This window comes from Barbus barbus (genome assembly GCF_936440315.1).
Source record: "Barbus barbus genome assembly, chromosome: 10".
Taxonomy (NCBI): Eukaryota; Metazoa; Chordata; class Actinopteri; order Cypriniformes; family Cyprinidae; genus Barbus; species Barbus barbus.
The window spans coordinates 4,406,663-4,427,663 of record NC_136738.1 but is presented as its reverse complement, the minus strand read 5'-3'; the positions used below and the strand labels follow the sequence as shown (position 1 = coordinate 4,427,663).

The 21,001-nt window shown below is 38.0% G+C and overlaps 1 protein-coding gene across 1 annotated transcript in view; it reads right to left on the bottom strand.

The window, feature by feature from the left end:
- LOC306876065 (unconventional myosin-XVI-like) overlaps window positions 1-21,001 on the bottom strand; it is a gene marked incomplete at its 5' end in the record, with an annotated part of 160,745 nt that overhangs the window by 125,424 nt on the left and 14,320 nt on the right. Inside the window, one exon of the mRNA XM_079426974.1 lies at window positions 20,315-20,575. Within this exon, the coding sequence (XP_079283100.1) occupies window positions 20,315-20,575 (261 nt within the window). The remainder of the gene's footprint in view (window positions 1-20,314; window positions 20,576-21,001) is intronic.

Here is a 21,001-nt window from a genome sequence, read left to right as displayed (position 1 = left end):
TTCCAAGCCATTCTTATAATGCTGTTTTTTGTAAAAAAAAAAAAAAATTAAACACTAGCATCTAAGTACTAAACTATTTCTTGTTATGGTTTTAAATCTGTATTTAACCTCAGAATGATCTCAAAGTAAGTCTGATTTTGTGGTGGCTCTGCTTTAAAATTAAATTACTATAATCGTAGTTCAAGTAAAGAAGGATTTTGAAAGTCTGAGAGTAAGCAGTGTTGAGTACTACTGTAAGTTTAACCCTGCCTGATTTACATGTTTGAAAATGATTAACAGTTGAAAACATTAGAAATTTAGAAAGTATTCAAATGCAATCAGTTACATTACTTTAAAGTAATTGAAATAGTTTCACTATATATTACATTTTAAATAGGGTAACTTGTAATCTGTAACTTATTACTTTTCCAAAGTAACCTTTCCAACACTGGTCATTATGCACTGTTATTACTATAGTAAGTATATGTAGCATTTTACAAGGACACTGTAAGTGTTACCCAGAATTTTTATTTTTGGGTGACTTGTCCCTTTAGTTCTCCATTTCCTTGACAGCCGTGACTGTGGTACAAGTACATTGGCTGTGGCATTTGTGTTCCCAAACGTCAGTGTGATGGATGGCTTGGAGGCTGAATGGGTGAATCTCCAAGATCACTCAGCAATCCCCATCAGGAAATTGAACACTGGTTTGGATTATACAGAGCTGCCAACACAGGAAAATAAAAATGAATGAAGATCCCAAAGAGGAAATGAGGCAGGGTGTAAGGCTTGTAAAGGACACTGTGTGATGTACGCCAAAGCAATCAAGGGCTATTCAGCGATAAAAGGGTTGCCATGCAATGTGCCAGATTAGCTTGATGCATCTACTGACCATTTTTTTGTTGATCTTCACAACACAATGGTGGCCGTGCATCTTTGCAAAGCCATTGTAAAACATGCAATCAATGCTAATTGCACACACCTACCAAGTCTTCAGATATTTGGAAAGATGAGCTCCAACAGATCAGTAGGTCTTAAACTAGGTAATAAATCTAGTATGTATCTGAATGATTTCTGAACATTACACACATATGTGCTCGATTGCCAGGACAGAGTGAAGGTTAATTACAGAGATAATTACCATATGATCAAGGTGGTTATAAAGCCCTACCCAAGCTTTAATATTATGACCCTCACAGGAGTGGTTACCACCTCAAACAGATGTGCTTGTGGATAACCCCTCAACACAGCTGGAACGAGAGGTTAAGTAGTCGGCCCACGGTTCCACAGCCTGTTTATTCAGCCTGTATACCTATTTACACATGAGAACATGCCCAGTCTGAGTAGCTGTGGAGAGGCAGAGCAGTTCATGCTAATAATACAGTCTACATTCATTCATATTTATGAGGTGTTGTTATGGCGATCTGACTCAGCGATATGCGTGGCTGGCTCGTTTGTTAAACCCGATAACGCTGAATGCTGTTAACATCTATGTGACCTCCATTATGCTTTGCGCAACAAGGATCCAATAAAAACCAACAAAACATCAGCTATCGTCACACCATTGTAACAATCTAAAACACCACCCTGGAGAACAAAATTAGATGATTACGAGAAAACAAATACACAAATGTGCTACTACAATGAGCGAATATAATAACATCCGAAACGGCTACCTAATGGAATCATGTTTTTTTGGGGGTTTTTTTCCCTCGAAAGAATTGATTTGGTTGCAATACAGAAACATTAGTCCAATCAACTTCAATCAATGCTGTTCACGCTCAGACCTATTATTAATCAGCTTGTCCAATCTACAGTCATTAGCAGACAGGGAGCTTAATTAATTTCCCAAGTCTCTTTGCTCTAATGAGTACCAGAAAAGTATTTCGCATACCCAGGGCAAATTCTTCAGCATGTTTCCGTTCCTCTAGGGTAGACAACAATTTCCCTTTCCGTAGGTTCGGTGCAGTTTGAGTTGCTGATGGGATGGAAATGGCCTTCCTTTGAGAAAAACCCAATCAGCATATTAACACAGCAATCTTCTTTATCTCACTACAGACTGTGCAACATTACACCAGCTTTTTGGAAATTAGATTGTGTTCTGGTATTAAAAGGAAGAGTTCACCCAGACATTAAAGTTCTTCCCCGGGGCACATTTTGATACTTTTTTTGATACAATAATCAATATAAATTGTCTTCACCTGCAGTTCAGAGCCATTCTCCAGCTGTAAATGCAATAAAGAACTGCTTTATCCTTGAAAAATGATAGAAGATATTGCAAGTTTTGTTTCCTACAATGGATTTTAGGTAAATATCTACATCATTCAGCACACTTTGTTTACTGTCTTATAAAATCCTGTTACCATTTTGTTGTGACACACCACTGCAAATGATTCAGTGCATGAGTGAACTGTCTGAATGGATCAAACTGAATCACAAATTACTTTCAGAGCTTTTTGCAAACTCATTTAACTGATGAGGTCAGTAGCTCATCTGCAAATATGGCGTCAATAGTTCTGATTTCAAACAGTTAACAAACATACATGACATGACTGCTGAAATATTACAGGAGAAAAATATTCTGAGGTCTGTATACATGATCTTCATTCTCAGACAAGGATTTATCAGTAATATTTTACTGAGACTCTGTGGTATCTTAGTTTTTTTTTTTTCTGTGGAACAAAATCAGAAGTTCACCAGAATGTCCAGGCTACTCTTTTCCATTCAATGAAAGTGAATGGTCACCAGGAGATATTAGCTAAAAAAAAAAATGACTTGAAAGCCCCCTAAAAGCATCATAGCAATGGTCCATACAACATGAAGACCATAGTCATACAGTAGCTTTATGTGAGGAACAGACCAAAATATAAAAATCACCATTCACTTAAAATCCTGCTTGGATATTTATAGTCACTACTGACTATATTAGAAAATTGTCTCTAAATAACTCCTTTGGTGCTCTACAGAAGAAAAAAATAACCTTTACAAAAGCTGTTCACCAATTGGCCCAGAATGATACATTTAGCAATAACAGTGCTTAATGTTCGCATGAGCACAAGACTATAATTTACAAAATAGACCACTTAACCATGGAGAAAATGGCTTAAGTCTGTGTGGTCATTAGAGGACAGATTTTCTGCTGACTGCAAAGAGAGAAAACAACCTGTCCATGTTAACATGGAGCTACAGAGCCTGATGAGGACATCTGTTAGATGGTCCGGCTGCAGGCATTAGAGGAAACACCAGAGACCACCCGCCTGTGTAAGGCCTCTTTACCGACCGCAACTAAACAGAGGTCAGCAGACACACTTATCCCATAAGGTGTCTTTGCACAGTGGTCAGAATCATGCTGTGTTATTGAATCTGCTCAAGTCAATGTGGAGTATTACTGGTGAAACCAATTTCAACTCATTTGGGTCAAATAAACCATTAGGCCTAACACACTGTTATCATAACTGGCCATTTACAGGACTCAAATGGAACAGATACAGACAGTCTAATATTCACATCAGCAACTCCGGGATGAAACTGAACATTTGGAGGCTCCGGTTTATTGGAATGTGCTCTGTTGGCACTCATATGATAAGGCTAATATATGTTTTCCTCTGCATGGCTGACAATCTCCTGCTTTTCCTATGACTTGATGTTGGGCACAAGAGTGTGCGAAATTCAACCTGTCATGGGAAAATTAGAAAAACAGCTGTTCGAACCATATGTGGCGTTTCCATGGAAACCGGGCATGGGGAAAGTAGAGGACGAGAGAGGAAAAAGCAAGATAGTAGGAGATGAGAAATTAAAAGATAAGCAATATGGACAACACGCAAATGTTCGCTACTTGTGGATGCCATAGTCTGCTCGATAACGTTCTGAAGAATTCCTAAAATACATAGAGTTACAATATATTTATTTTTCTGAAATGGTTTTCAAAACTGTCCTGGAGCAGCCCAGCACTGTCTCCCTCATCTAACACACCTGATTCAACTCGTCAGCTCATTAATAGAAACTTTATGACCTGAAGTGTGTCAGAAATGGTAAAAAGAGTTGAGAGAAATCCCCATGTGTCAGATCCCCGTCATGTTCAGTAGTGGCAGCTCTTAAAGAAATAACAGCCAAAATAACCTAATAACCAGCTGCTGTGATGTCTATTAATCAAATGAGAAAGAAAAAAAAAAAAAAAGAGGAAAAAATTACTTTTATGGCTTTAAGGATTCATCTATATTTAATTTAGTATTTAGTGTTTGATAACTTCAATTTCAATTTCTGTATATTTCTGCTGAAGGGCACAGGTTAATATGACATTTATTATAATGGGTTTATGTGAAGATTGTTTTAAGTTCACTTAAATTAGAAGTTATTTTTAGAAGTTATTGATACAAGTATAATACATGTTAAAATTGATCTCAATTATACTGTAATGTTGAATGGCTATAGTCAATACGTAAATATTGGGGGGGGGGGGGCAATTTTATAGAGAAATCAGTATCTGTATCAGTGATACTGGCCTTCAGTCATAGAAAAAAAAAAGATGCCATTAAACAAATATTAAAAAAATATATACTGTCTTTGTTGTTTGTACATTATTTGAAGATTGAATGTGAAATTACTGCAATATAAAAGTATATTTAAAAACTTCAACTCACAGACCTCGGCCTAAACTCCTCACTCTGTGACTGGATTCAGGACTTCCTCACCGGCAGACCTCAAGTGGTGAAAGTTGGCCAGTTCAGCTCAAACTCCATCACCCTGAACGTAGGAGCCCCACAGGGCTGTGTCCTGAGTCCCCTGCTTTACTCTCTCTACACGCATGACTGCGTGTCCTCTCACAGCTCCACATCTATTATCAAATTCGCTGATGATACTGTGGTTCTGGGCCTCATCTCCAACAATGATGAGACTGCATACTTGGATGAGGTAGAGAGAGACTCACATCATGGTGCCAGGACAACTGTCTCTCTCTCTCTCTCTCTCTCTCTCTCTCTGAATGTGAGCAAAACTAAAGAGCTGATCATGGACTTTAGGAAGAGACAGCAGCGGCCCTACACTCCTCTTATGATCAGTGGGACCCCTGTGGAGAGGGTGAGTAGCTTCAAGTACCTCGGTGTAAACATCTCCGAGAACCTGACTTGGACTACACACATCCAAACACAGGTTAAGAAAGCCAGGCAAAAGACTGTACCATCTGCGTCAGCTGAGGAAATTCAGTGTCTCACCAGCAATCCTGAAAACTTTCTATTCAGGGACCATAGAAAGTGCATCTCAGTGTGGTTTGGAAACAGCTCCAATCAGGACTGCAAAGCACTACAGAGAGTTGTGCGCTTAGCTGAGCGCATCTCAGGGTCTGTTCTCCCCTCTCTGCAGGACATCTACCTCAAACGCTGCAAAATTGAGCTGTCAAAATCATCAAAGGACTCAAATCACCCTGGTAACCGTCTATTCACTCTGCTTCCATCTGGTAAGCCGTAGCCTGATGGCAAAAACTGAGAGACTTAGGAGGAGCTTCTTCCCCCAGGCCATCAGGCTCCTAAACTCTAACTCGGTCTCATAACATCACTTGACTCCATGTAAATATCACCATATCAATAAGCTATTCATAATTTTTCTCTACCTCATATTGCTGCTATTTAACAAATTATAGCTTTCCTGTATCTCAAATAGTAGAGCATGGCGCTAGCAACGCCAAGATCATGGGTTCGATTCCCAGGGAAAGCAAGAGCTGATAAAAATGTAAAAACTGTAACTTGAATGCAATGTAAGTCGCTTTGGATAAAAGCGTCTGCTAAATGCATAAATGTAAATGTAAATGCTATTTAAATACCCTGTACAACTTTTTTTGCACATTCTTTTGCACATTCCTGTTATATTACTATTTAAGTCAACAACATACTGACCTGCACATTTATATTTATATTTTTTCAACTTTTCTTTTTCTTAATATTTGTATACTATATAATTGCACTGTCCTTGGAGCGGACCTGACTTACATTTCACTGCTGGTTATACTCTGTATAATTGTGTATGTGACGAATAAAAATCTTGAATCTTATTATTGTTATTATTACTAGTAGTAGTAGTAGTAGTATTAGTATTAAAAACAGTTCGCAGATTTTTTATTTTTTTAATAGATACATTTTTAAAGGATTATTTGAATAGACAGGAAAAAAAAAACTAAATGATCTTTTTTTGTAGCAATTTAAAAAAGTTTAATGTCATTTTTTTAATCAATTTAATGCATCCTGGCTGAATATACCTACACCCGGAGCAGTGGGCAGCCATTTATACCTGGGAGCAGTTAGGGGTTCGGTGCCTTGCCCAAGGGTCTCACCTCAGCAATGATAATGAAGGTGGAGAGAGCACTGGACATTCACTCCCCCCACCTACAATCCCTGCCGGACCTGAGACTCGAACCAGCGACCTTTGGGTTACAAGTCCGTCTCTATAGCCATTAGGCCACGACTGCCCTAAATGTATTCTTATTATTATTATATCAATCCTTATTGCTTTAAAATCGGATAAAAAAAAAAAAAAAAAAAAAAAAAAAAAAAAGTTGAAGGCCAAAGAGGGAATAGGACAGAGTAGTGAGAGGTGATTATTAGACTAGTATGGTTCCAGTTGCCTCATGAATGTGGGTGTTGTTGGTCTGTGTATGGCTGCGAGTTTGAGATACGGAGGATTTTGTCGCTAAGGATATTGTGCCAGATATCTAAAACTATTGTTCTTTGATCTCGAGTTAAATCAAATCCATTGCTGAACTGTAATGAAGTGCATGAGTGTATCTTACATAATACACTATAATAATGCGTTATGTTCTGGAGCAGGATACAGGTGCCATCCATTAGCCCAAATATAATAGGCAAAAGGAGCCAGTCGTCTAGGCAATGTGGACAGGCCTAGATCATGTTAATGTAAAACACTAATGCGAGGAGGGATGTATGAGAAGAGCACACAACAAATTGATGTCTCCAGAGGTTTGAATTCAATCAGTGGCACCACAAACAGACATATTGAATCATTCTAATAGTGTGTATACAACCATTTGAAACACATTAGCTCAGTGCCAAAACCTAGTGAGCTGCACTGCTGTCTACTTTCTAGATAGACAGCTAGACAGTCTACATACTGAAGCAGAGCTGCTCATGTGAAACTCAATTTCAGCTAAGTGCAGTGTTAGCATGTTGCTAGGCTAACAGCTCAGTAGGCTACTCTAAACATGGAAATATCATGAACAGTGAAGAAAATAGTTGAACTTCAGTTCAGTTGAACTCAGAAGTAAAATGAAATTTGGCCTAAATCTCTCCCCTCATCTGCCATATTGGTTTTGTTTTCCACAGAAACCACCTCTTCCATGCTCTTTAAATGGATTCCAGCTCACCATCCTTTGCTCATTTGAACCCCCATGTTCCTCCATGTTCCACCATCAATGACAAGAGATTTCAGCCTTTCATCACTGAAATGATTGTCTTCGCCTTCAGAAAACAGCTAAGTAAGTTTCTCTTTATCTCTAGACCTGAGAGAAATCCGTTGGGAGTTCCAGTCAAGCATAGACGCTTCATGTTTTTGAAATGGGCTTTTGGAGGCCTGGCTATGTTTTCCTGATCAGGGGAGAGTTCAGTTGAATAAAAGGAAGAGGATTTGGGGGCAATGTTGAAGTTAAAATGGGCTCACTGGGGTGGTAAAAAGTTCCAGCTCATTGAAAGTAATATTAATAACAAAAAAGTCTGAAAACTCATCATGCGTAGTCAGTACTTTTATCCCATTCATATTCCTAACAGAAAGCTTTTGACCCATAGAGAGCTGAAGTGACAATTGACAACATGTCATCGTATCCCATCCAATCATATGCCTGCCAAAACTGTTTTGGATCAGTGGACACAGGCCAGTTTGGCACCCAAGGAAAACAAGTTAGATGGGCTGCTTCAAATCATCAGCTAACAAACCACCAGCTTCTGACCTAGATTTGGACATACGGTATTTCTTGAAATCACCACCCTATGAATATTTGATTATTGTTTGGTTTAATTTTATTTGATCTTTTCAATTGGGGATACAAAACCCATCACATTCATTTTCTCACCTAGGTTTTAAAAGGGATCATGGCATAGGGTAAACGTACCTATTAGGCTCACCAAAATCTACACATTGAGACATTTTTAGTGCACAAGATATTGGTTTCAGTACAAGTTAAAATAAAATATTAATCTCTCACAAAAATATTTCATTTTGTTTTAAATGAAAAAAGCATTTCAATTAACATATACATCATTAAATTCAAAAAGTTGTAAATTCATTTTTGTACCCTTTAAGCACACCTCTGTTCCCATTAAGCTCACATCATGTTTTATAAAAAAAAAAAAAAAATTGCTTATTTTAAGGAAAATGTTTATAAGATTTATTGATCTATTGATACAACTGCCAAGTCTCAAATTAAAGATGTTAAAGATTGGCCAATAAGAATTCATTCAGTTAAAAACAAGCAGGTAAAAAAAAAAAAACGGGTTCTAGAAAACTAAAAGAGTTCAAATTGTACATGGCTCAACATGTACACTCTCAGTAATGAAACTGAATGTTATTCCTCCGTCTGTTAGTTCTTGCTAATTTCCGTCCTGTCTCAGAGCGAATGGCGCATTGCTGGAATGCCACTAGCACTGCATCACAGTGGGCTGTGAGGGGCTTGTAAACGCTCTCATTCGCTCAGTCCCAGAGCTCTGTCATTATTCCATTATCCTGACAGCCATTTTATGTTTCCTCCGCAAACCACCTGCCAAAATACATGACCATGATATGTTACATCATTCCGCCCCATTCCACGGGCTTTCAGAAGTAGGACACGACACTTCAATCTTAATCCTTGTTTAAAGCATCTACAGAGGTTCAGAGAATCCTTCCCATGGGGCATTACTGATGAGATGATTCTGACCTCTTGGTCTTTCAGAATAGTGAGCACTAGTTTGTGGTCATCTTTAATTTCCGTCGCAGAGATGAAATGATGATTTAGAGGCATTTACTGGGACCCTGAGGCACAGTGTGCTGGAAGGAATGATGCCCGCCCATACGGTCTTTAAAGCACTGCTGGGTAATATTTTTTTTATTGGTAAAGATTTTTCGAGTTGTACTTGTGCCTGATATTTACATCTCAGCTTTAGACCATAGATATCGATGGACATTCCTGGAGATTTTATTTTAAAGATCTCATTTCTTGTGAGACCTTGATCATGCATAAGATTTGGTTTGCAGTAGATGTATAGCATAAATGCAATAAACTGAGTGTGTCATGCCACACTTGGACAGCAGTGACGGAAAACAAGTAAAATAGCAAAGACTTATAAGACAAAGCGTTATCATGCTAAGGTTATTAAATAAAACCTGATAGGTAGTCATTTTAATAGAACACACCAAAGCAAAACAGATTCATACCATCCTATATATGGAGCAACCTTGGTATGAATATAGATAAACAATTACAAAAGGCAAACAGTCACTAATGCTTAACCCTGAAAAATTCTTAACCCACTAATGCTTAAACCCTGACATTTTTATCAGGATTGTATGACTTGTACACAGTAGTATGATACAGGAGAAGCTGGAGCTCATACTAGAGTAGAAAAAAAAAAAAAATTAGTGCAGTTTCTCATATTTTATGGCAATTCTTATTATAACAGATCTTTGGTTTAAAAGCAAATCCGTTTTCTCAGCATTTTGTAAGTTAAACAACTGTTCTTAAATGTAAATGCATGAAGTGAAATTTCCAATTCAGCAGGTTTAGAGCGAGACGAATTCAGCATGATTTTTGATTAAGTTAGCACAGATTCCTGTGCTGCTCTGAAAAACCTTGTAATATAATAGTTATTGCACAGAATAAGAGACAGAGAGACATTGGGATGCAATTACATTACATTAGATGCAACTACATTAGTAAGATTTTACATTTTATGGAGACTACACTCTTTGATGTAGGCCGACAATTTCAGTTTTAAATGAGAGACAGCTGCTGAATTAGGGTATCATGCTAAGTCATATGCACTGGTTCATACTTAAAGAAAAAAAAAAGTGTTTAATATCTTTACAGTTCAAGCCTACAGTATCTGTAGCCCAATAAAGAGTTGCTCCCTATTACCCCACTGTTTTAAATACATTCTTTGTGGAATAACCTGAATAAAAGACAGGATACCAAAGGAAAAAGATGATCATAGACATAATAAGGATAAATTATGTATGGAAACAGCTCAACATTTTTTTGCGATACACCAAAACTTATGCGACAGTTAGTTTTTTTAGGGATGACGTCATGACGCAAACCATTTTATCGGTGAAAGGCCAGTTGGATGGAAACAGGCTGTAGACAGCAAATTTCGCAAAGTTTTTTTGACGCATATCTATTTGTCGATAACAAAACAGGGCCAAATCTGGATGGAAACTTGATTAATGTGTATCAAGTTGTGTTAATTTCAGACGTTGTGTAAAGGAGATATAGGCTCATTCATAAAGGAGCAACACCAGACCGTCAGCATCGCCAGACTAATCAAAATGATTCTGAGAACTATTTGTAATGAAGGTTTTAGAAGTCATGCCAAATTTTGTTCAAATTGGACAAACAGCCAAGGACGAGTTATAAAAAAAAAAAGTGACAATTCTTAGATATATATTTTGTAAGCCTTAACTCAAGGACTCGGGAGGAAACAAATTCTAGCCTTTTATAGTTACAGAGGTAAGAACCCAACCACAAATCATCTTATAATAGCACCACTGAGTTTCAGAAAGATGTGTTTCTGTGAATAGCTGTACACGCTTGGGACACTTTTAGGACAGAAAACAAAACAAAAGAAAAACAAAGATGAAGAAAATGAAGACAAAGAGGGAAAACAGCAGAAACACAATACGGTTCCAGCAACTTTGGTATCTGGACCCCTAAAAAGGAGACACAAAACCACCTATAGCAGCGAAGACTTTCTAAAGTGTGAGAAAATATTCATACGTATGCGCAATTCTCAAATTTATCAAACTGACACTGAGAATAACATTCAATACCGGCCCAATAACAGGCCAAGACCTGGGGCGAGCACAGCTTCCATCAGCATTCAGAAACAACACAAACCAATCCAACTGGAATTGATTTCATCGTTCTGTATTCTGAGAGCACCATATGCTCCTGCTCCCACTCTCATACTGGTCTGATCACATTAAGACAATGAGCTTGGAGGACCTCTAATAAGAAACACAAATCCACAGGTGCATGAAGATTATATTTAGAATTCAAATTGATATTGGAACCACCTACTGGAAGCCAAATGTTTAGCTATGCCCTTTATTACATAGTATAGATACTGATCCAAGAGCCCACCATCTACTCTTTTTGACACTTTGGTTTGTCCAAAAGACAAAAGTTCAAATCCCTCAGAATATCAATAGCACTCCTCTCCGGAACAAGCCACATGATTTTAGGTGTCTAACACCTAAAGTAAAAGATCTGAACAGACTACTAACCAAAGTATTAAAAGTATTCAAGTATGAGCGAGTGTTGCTTGCTAATCCGTGACACAAGGAAGAAGCAACACTGTTTAAATGGGCATAAACACACACACATGATATGATAAAAGAGGAAAGGCCGTGGGTCTGCATTTCTATCAGAGATTCATTAACGTCTAACCTTGAACTGATGCCACAAAAATGTGATGCTTCGTTTCACCTCTGAGAAGCCGTGTGAACAGCAAGGGTGATAGCGGCTGAGAGGCAGAGTGTGTAATCTACAGTGGTGGTGTGGTCCTGATTTTTTATTTTTTTGCATGTTTGTCACACTTTAATGTTTCAGATCAAACAAATTTAAATATTAATCAGATAACAAGTAAACACAACATGCAGTTTTTGAATTAAATTTATTATGAAGGGAAAACAAAATCCAAACCCACATGGCCCTGTGTGAAAAAGTGTTTGCCCCCTAAACCTAATAACTGGTTGGGCCACCCTTAGCAGCAACAACTGCAATCAAGCGTTTGCGATAGCTTGCAATAAGTCTGTTACAGCGCTGTGGAGGAATTTTGGCCCACTCATCTTGGCAGAATTGTTGTAATTCAGCCACATTGGAGGGTTTTCGAGCATGAACCGCCTTTTTAAGGTCATGCCACAGCATCTCAATAGGATTCAGGTCAGGACTTTGACTAGGCCACTCCAAAGGCTTCATTTTGTTTTTCTTCAGCCATTCAGAGGTGGATTTGCTGGTGTGTTTTGGATCATTGTCCTGCTGCAGAACCCAAGTTCCCTTCAGCTTGAGGTCACGAACAGATGGCCGGACATTGTCCTTCAGGATTTTTTGGTAGACAGCTGAATTCATTGTTCCATTTATCACAGCAAGTCTTCCAGGTCCTGAAGCAGCAAAACAGTCCCAGACCATCACACTACCACCACCATATTTTACTGCTGGTATGATGTTCTTTTTCTGAAATGCTGTGTTACCTTTACACCAGATGTAAATGGCACACACACCTTCCAAAATGTTCAACTTTTGTCTCGTCAGTTCACAGAGTATTTTCCCAAAAGTCTTGGGGATCATCAAGATGTTTTCTGGCAAAACTGAGACGAGCCTTTATGTTCTTTTTGCTCAGCAGCGGTTTTCGTCTTGGAACTCTGCCATGCAGGCCATTTTTGCCCAGTCTCTTTCTTATGGTGGAGTCATGAACACTGACCTTAACTGAGGCAAGTGAGGCCTGCAGTTCTTTAGATGTTGTTGTGGGGTATTTTGTGACCTCTTGAATGAGTCGTCGCTGCACTCTTGGGGTAATTTTGGTCGGCCGGCCACTCCTGGGAAGGTTCACCACTGTTCCATGTTTTTGCTATTTGTGGATAATGGCTCTCACTGTGGTTCGCTGGAGTCCCAAAGCTTTAGAAATGGCTTTATAACCTTTTCCAGACTGATAGATCTCAATCTTCAATCTTTCAAGATCTTCAATTTTTTTTTTTTTTTTTTTTTTTTTTTCTCTTCTTCTCTCTTTCTCTTGTATTGTATATTTGATATTGTATTTATTGTTAAAAGCCTCCTGTGGACAGGTGTTGAAAATTAGCATGTGTGCTATAACACTCATACTAATACATATGGTTTGTCCTATGTCATTGTATGTCCATGTCAAATAAAAGATCAATCGATCAATTACTTTCTTTCTCATTTGTTCCTGAATTTCTTTGGATCTCAACATGATGTGTAGCTTTTGAGGACCTTTGGTCTACTTCACTTTGTCAGGCAGGTCCTATTTAAGTGATTTCTTGATTGCGAACAGGTGTGGCAGTAATCAGGCCTGGGTGTGGCTAGAGAAACTGAACTCAGGTGTGATAAACCAGTTATGTTTTAACAGGGGGCAAACACTTTTCACACAGGGCCATGTGGGTTTGGATTTTGTTTTCCCTTCATAAAAAAACCCTTCATGTAAAAACTGCATGTTGTGTTTACTCGTGTTATCTTTGATTAATATTTAAATTTGATTGATGATCTGAAACATTAAAGTGTGACAAACATGCAAAAAAATAAAAAAAATCAGTAAGGGTCCAACACTTTTTCACACCACTGTAATTGTGCCTCGGTATCATGGATGTGTGATCCCCATCTCTCTCGTGCCTCTGCCGCATAAATGCAGAGTATCACATCTGCAACTGAGGAGGTAGCTCAATGATGCTACGGCTCAATACTTATGTGTGTATACATTTTGTGTGTGCTAGATCTGATTGTTTCAGTCACTGTCTCCAGGGCTCAGATCTGACAAAGTAAAATGTTTGGACACAGTCTATCAACCTTCACTTGTGAGCAATGCTATGATAATACAGACAATACATGCAAAATCAATGACATCATTCTATAAAACCATGTTCCCTAGAGGTGAAAAAGGAATCCAATTAAATCCCACCTACATCTCCACATAAGTCAAATTTGTACTATGCAAAATATTTGCTTCTACCACAGGGGTGTAACGCAGATCTTTCCCTGTCAGTGATCTATTGTTTCCAAATGTGCCCCTTTCCACTCTGACCTCCAGAACAACTCTAAACTCCTGATTATGTGGTATTTACACATTTTGACTGACTTTTCAATTGTTTAAAGATGGGGAGATGAAGAACATTGCAGACAGTTCCCAGGGTTCCTCTGGGATATCTTCAGCCTGAGGCTAACATTTAAATCTAGCATGCTGAAACGCCGATAGAGAAGAAGAGTCAAGGTCCTTGCACACTGAGTCCAAAATTTTCTTATGCCCCCTTTTTTTTTTTTTTTAAGAGTTTGTCTTTTTATTTTTTGTTAGATGCACTAAATATCAAATAAATAAAATATTCGCAAGCAGAACTTTGAGTGCTGGGGTGATAATGTATTTTCTTTAGGCCAGCCTGGAAGATAGTATGACCTTGGTTTCCTCGATGAAAACACGATTCTTCCATTGACTTTTGGATTGTTGCAGAAAATAGGCTCTGTGACCAACAAACATTTATGATTCTTCAATCTTTACAAATATACATAACTTGTATGACCATTGAAGGCTAAATACAATCAGAGGTAAAAGCTAAAAGTAGGCTTTAAACCAACTGCACCATGATCGCATTACTTTAACATACCTTCACTAAGCTTCAGACAAATCGTAAAGTTTGAATAGTCGACAAGAGCGCAATTCTAAACACAAGACTATAAATGTGGACCTATAGATTTTTCTGTTCAGCATGATGTTTAAAGTCCCTGAAAACCTCTGTAGTCCTACTTAATCCATTCAAACTACTCCTAGAATGTGGGATGATGGAACCAGAAGTGCAGTGAAGCACTCTATATTCTGCTTTTTAATTTATGTCTGTAAAGTAATCAGTACTAACTTTTGGATAGATATTCTGAATAACCTTCAAATAAATAAATAGCAGATATTTTTGCATGTTCATGCACCAATCTGAGATAGCTGTAACATTATTTGGATTATTTATTTTTTCCACATTGACATAAAAATAAATAACTATAGTTGGAACTGTGGGTGGCTCTTATCCAGAACATACTGCAATGTGGACTATAGACTTCATGTTGATAGTAAAATTTCTGGCTAAAAACACAAATCCTTCAAGAGTTGTTTTTTTTTTTTTTTTTTTTTTTTTTATACACACAAATTTTCACATTATCTTTTTCTATTATATAAGTGAATTTGTCTGTGCACATGCATTCTCTCATTTCACTGAACGAACCAGACTCTGTGTCGGACATCAGCTTTCACTGTAATCTGTAGCCAAGCAACACTGACGCCTTAAACCAAAACACAGAATATTGATTTCTCATGGCTCCGTGCCTGAGTCACTGACTGGTCAAAAGGCATTTGCACAGGACGTTGATCACGTTTGGATAAGCGATCAGAACAAAAGCCAAAGTCATTGCCAGTTTGGTAATTAGGGTTTAGTATGTGGGCTAAAGTCGCCATTCATCCTCAGCCAAAGGTGCCATGTTTCCAACAGGCGTTGCCACAGGAATACCAGCTGGTGCCACGGACCAGCTGAACCCGGCTTACAGCCAATAAGGCAGATGCACACAGTGACCTGCAAAGGCTGCTGGGATATCAGACACCGATTTACCCAGACAGCTGGGAAAATGGTTGGCAGGTACTGAGAGAAGGAAAGATATGAAGATGGAAATCTGCACAGAGGAAGACAAAGGAACAGATGGATGAGTTTCAGGAGGTAGTAAAACATCACCACATACTGACACCAGACTTCATGAGCACCAATCAAAACTGACCACCCTTTGCTAACCACTTACAATTATTCCCTGTAAAATTGGGGTGTCCAAACGTGCACCTGGAGGACCGAAGTCCTGCAGAGTTTAGCTTCAACATGCCCCCAACACACCAGCCTGTAAGATTCTGATCTAAACACTGCATGATGGTGAACCTCCAAGAGCAGGATTAGACTCCTCTGCCCTAAAATCATTCATTTAACTTCTATACTGTGACATTTCCAAATCTATTCAATGAAATACTACTTATTCAGACATAAAATACCATACTTCACTTGTACAACTACATCTGTAACAGGGGTGGGAGACATACCAAATGAAACAAACTAGGCAGAACTTTGCCAAGCAGTATAATTTTTTTAATATTGTTTTTATTTTTTTACAGCCATGACAAAATAAATGAGGTCCCACTTTTATTAGGTGGCCTTAACTAATATGTACTTACATAAAAAAGGGACACTCTAAAAAATGCTAGGTTAAATGCAACCCAGCACTGGGTAAAACGTGGACGAACCCAGCGATTAGGTTGTTTAGACCCAGCAGTTGGGTTACTGTCCAGAAGGTTGGGTTAAACATTTAACCCAACTGTTGGTTGAAAACAACCCAGCATGTGTTCTGTCCAATATTTACCCAGCACTGGGTTGCATTTAACCCAGCATTTTTTAGTGTACCATGTACTTATTGTGTTCTTATTGTATTGCAAACACTTTTGCTGCTATTGAAGTGAGATACGGGTAAGGTTAGAACAGGTTTGGTGGTAGGTATGCTCTTTTGTTGATTTTGATTGCTTCCATTGTCCTCATTTGTAAGTCGCTTTGGATAAAGGTGTCTGCTAAATAACTACATGTAAATATTTAAGGGTGGGTTAAGGTGTAAGGGATGGGTCAAAAGTGTAATAAGTGTAATTACAGAAATTAATTACATGCAGGCATTTTTTTAAATATGTAAAATGTAAAACATGTACACAATAAGTGCATTGTATCAAATTATTAATTTAAAAATGTAAGCACATAGTAGTTAAGGCCACCTAATATAAAGTGGGGCCAATTGATTTATTAAAGTTGCAAGTTTGTAGCCTGAATTGAAAGTGATGATATATATTTAAATAAATAAATGACAACAAAAAGACATATTTTGTGAGGCAAAAACTATACAGCACTATCAGTGTAACAAATCACAAATTACCCCTACAGTCACATTTTGCAGGCGAAAAAGGTCCATTGCCTATTGCCAATAGTGTAGTGATGAATGAAGCACAACTCACACAGACGTTTTTTTGTTGGTCAACCAATCCAAGTCACCAATTTGTACCCGTTGCCAAATCTGCATGGGAAAAATCTTTAGCCTATATGTGAAATTCCCAATTTCTACTGGATTTCTATTGAAATGAATGGATTGCACAGACTAAAAATCCGCCAAACAATAGGAAATGTGACCATCTGAGCTTGTTTATTTCATAAATTCAAAAAGACTTGGGAATTCAGAAGTTGCTGGTTGGAGTCTGACGAATTCATCAGTGAAAGAATCCGTCAATCAGAAGCTATTACTTTCTGTGATGTCCGTCTTGAAATGAAGCAAATATTACTGTAAGCACTCAAGACTAAACTTTAAATCAGCATCACTATAGACTGGTTGTTCATATGACACAGTTAATTACCTCAGGAATTACTGAGTAACATCTGAATCAACCATGCGTTTATAGCTTTAAATGTGTCATCAAAGGCCAATCGAGCCATAATATGTGGAATGGAGAGACTTCAGAATCAAAGAATACAGCCATCACGCCCAATTAAAAAGAGAGAAGGCTCAATGCTTGAATGAAACGAAGTGTCGAGCAGATATAATAGATCAAACAGCAGGTATTTTTAATAAATAATGTTTTGTTCCAGTGTTCCTGTTCTCCCCTAATCTCTATCATCTGGGAAATGAGTCTGTATGACTTTAAAATGCAGTACTTTAAGCTCTGCTGGGTGATAAAGTTTTATGTTGCCTTCAGATGGATGGCACTACATTAAAAAACAAGAGGCCTCTCACCTTAATCTTGCATAAGCAGAATAAGAACAGCTCTGCCACTCCCAACCGCAAAGTCACAGACAGAAATAGCTGACTTGGGTTGAATTCATTTAGCCTCCACCATTGCTCATGATGCAGAAGGTGGCCGCTCTGTGATTGTCACCCTGTCTCACACAAGCTCCTTTGCCCCACAAGCTCTTGATTAGATTACTTTTACCTGTCCCGCAGGAGTGGCGCAGCACACTCTGAATATTAGCTTTTAGACTGGCTCATAATCAGCTTGAGGAATGATCTAATACTCAGCAGCTAATGGCAACTCCTGTGACGGCCTGCCTTTCAGGAAATTAATTTGGCCTTTTTCACCGGCTTACCCCGCTGACTAAGCCACTGCTCTCAAGCTCTCTTTCTGCAACACAAACAGAGAGCCCATTCCTTTTGAATTCTCTTCTTTTAGTGTCACTATTTAGATTAGAGGTGCCTAAACTTTTACACTATGACGAGCCAAAAACTTGACAGTGGAGGAAAAGTAAATTTTCTTTATGTACAAAAAAAAAAAAAAAAGTGTACTGACTGCATACATTAGTAAGTTCAGTCACAACACTAAACTGATGTTTTTTAGGGCTGTATGGTTGAGTTTCCATTACTGATTCTGCTAAAAAAAAAAAAAAAAAAAAAAAACTGTACTGACACAATCCGTACTGTATAAAGCCCTTAGAAATAAACAGGGTTTCTGCAGGTTTTTTAAAGGTGCCATAGAATGCATTGATACAATATTTTAAATTGTTCTCTGATATCTACATAGAAGGTATGTGGCTTAGGTAAGGGCAAAAATTCTCCAGAAACGGTTTTACATGTCCATTTACAAGCCTAGGATTTGCCCCTAGAATGAAATGGTCTGTTGTTACCTTATTTGGAAGGGTCATGAATAATAATGTTGAGCTCTGCTCTGATTGGCTGTTTCACCGTGCGGCTCATTTCAGTAGCTCACACAGCAGGAAGGAAACACAGGGAAAGTATATATTTCAATACTCTCTCGCGCAGTTATATCGTTGGGTAATTATACTGTAAATAAAATGCGGGCATTAGGGAGCCGCTATTAATATGCAGGGCATTGAAACTGCTTTCGAATGCACAATCGCTTTTTAGTTTCACTTTCGAGATTCGCAATCACACATACTCTGTTTATACTATGAAACGGCAGTACTTACCACACATTTTACAAGATCAGATGCTTGTCATTGGTGCTCAGGATCTGTAAATCATTCGCCATCATCCTCAGGCATCTCTCCTTACTCTGTTTATGTGGTAAGTGAAATCTTGTGTACTGTAATGTAACAGGTTACTGCTAGCAAGCAGCTACCATGTCCCTTTAGTGGCTCGCATTATTTTATTTTACTTCTGATGATTCGGCTGTGCAGGTTCGGCTGCCAGCTGGCACAGAATCGGAATATAACACCGACTTTGACGTTACAGTTGGTATCACTAATATTTACGCCCCCAACATTTGCATATACCCGCCCAGGGCATATGCAAATGTCGGCGTAAATCGGTGTTCCGATTCGCCCATTTTTCTTTTGCATTCACGAGATTTACATAAGGAGGAGGAAACAATGGTGTTTGAGGCTCACGGTATGTCGTTTCCATGTACAGAACCTTTAAGGTCTCTGCACACGGAGTCCGAAATTTTCGTCCAAAATGGAAAAATGCATAACGAATTTCAGACTCGGTGTGCAATGACCTTTATTATTCAACTATGCCAAGGTAAATACAGTTTTCCATTCTATGGCACCTTTAAGGGAATTTGTTTTAAGAGTTTAAGGCCAAGTAAAGAAAAAAAAAAGACAATGGAAGGAGACAAAGAAATTTAACAACAAAATGAAGTGAGTTTATCTTTAAAACAAGCACAAATAACTCCCAATAGGGTCAGATAAATTACCTTTTCGGGAAACAAGGGAAAACAACTTCATTTTTCTGACCACTGGCGGGGGTTTTTTCATTTTGTTTTTTGTTGTTGTTGTTGTTGTTTTTAAAGCATAAACTTAATTTAGTTACATTTCTCAGAAAACAAGACTTCTTGGTTCAAGAATCTTTAGATATTTGTACTGAAAAACAAGACTGGAAAAAATACCGAGTGAGATTTAATGCACAACCTTATAATTTATGACTTTTTGCTCTAATTCAAGGCATGGATTTGTGACATTTAGACCTTTTAAAGACCTGCAGAAACCCTGAATAGGGACTTGACATGCCTGTAAACAAACCTTATGTTAAATTTAGCTGTGCTCTGTTTTAACATTTTAAATTTAAGAACATGCCCTATGCGAATTACCCCTTAAATAGCATTTCTGAGTGACAACTTGCTGGTCTTCGATCAATATATGATTAACTTGCTTATACACTGAAAAGTATGTGTTGTAGAAACAATTTTCACTCAGAAAACTAGTTAAACATTGTATTAAACATGGAATTTTGAATTATTATCTTAAAACGGTCTCCGAAAATCTTTTTTTTTTTTTAATTACAACAACTTTTTAAAATAAGTTTTACAGTATAGTTTACAACAAAATAACGTAACAGATAAGCAAACAGGTTTCCTACCCTCTTTGTCATCGTGTCGTATGATGGCGTCCTGGATGACGTCTGAAAGCATGAAGCTGATTCTTTGTTTTTTGCGGTTGGAGGAACGGGGCTTGGGGAAGCTCTGCTTCTGTATCGTCCGCTCACGCTCGTAGTAGACCCGCAGCTGCTCGCAACGCATGCGTCTGACCAGCCTCTGACGCTGGCCCAACGGCAGAGACTCCAGCAGACACTGGTCTATCTCCATGTTCTGCCTGAACACGTTACATAGCTGAAAACAACCTGCACAGAGAGAAAGAGGAGAGCATGTGCAGATGGTTCAGGTAAGGGATGCAAGAGATGATAAGATAAAACATGAGGAAAGAGTGGAAGAGGGAAGAAGGAATAATATCAGTTACCACGGAGCATGACTAGTAATAACATGTTTACATAATCATTTTCAATAAAAGTGCTTTAATATATTTGTCAAGGAAAAGAGTACATTCAGATATTACGGAGGTTTTTTTTTTATATATTTTTTAACTATTTTTTTCACAGATGTCATCACATTTAAGATTTTATGCTGATTTAAGATTAAAATTTGGATTATTAGTGTCTAATTTGAGATGTTACAGATACATAATCTTGCCAAAAAAAAAAAAAAGTCCAAACTAAATGAACTTGCTTGCCTTAAAAAGAATTTGATCTAATTCTGCTTTGAAAGTATGC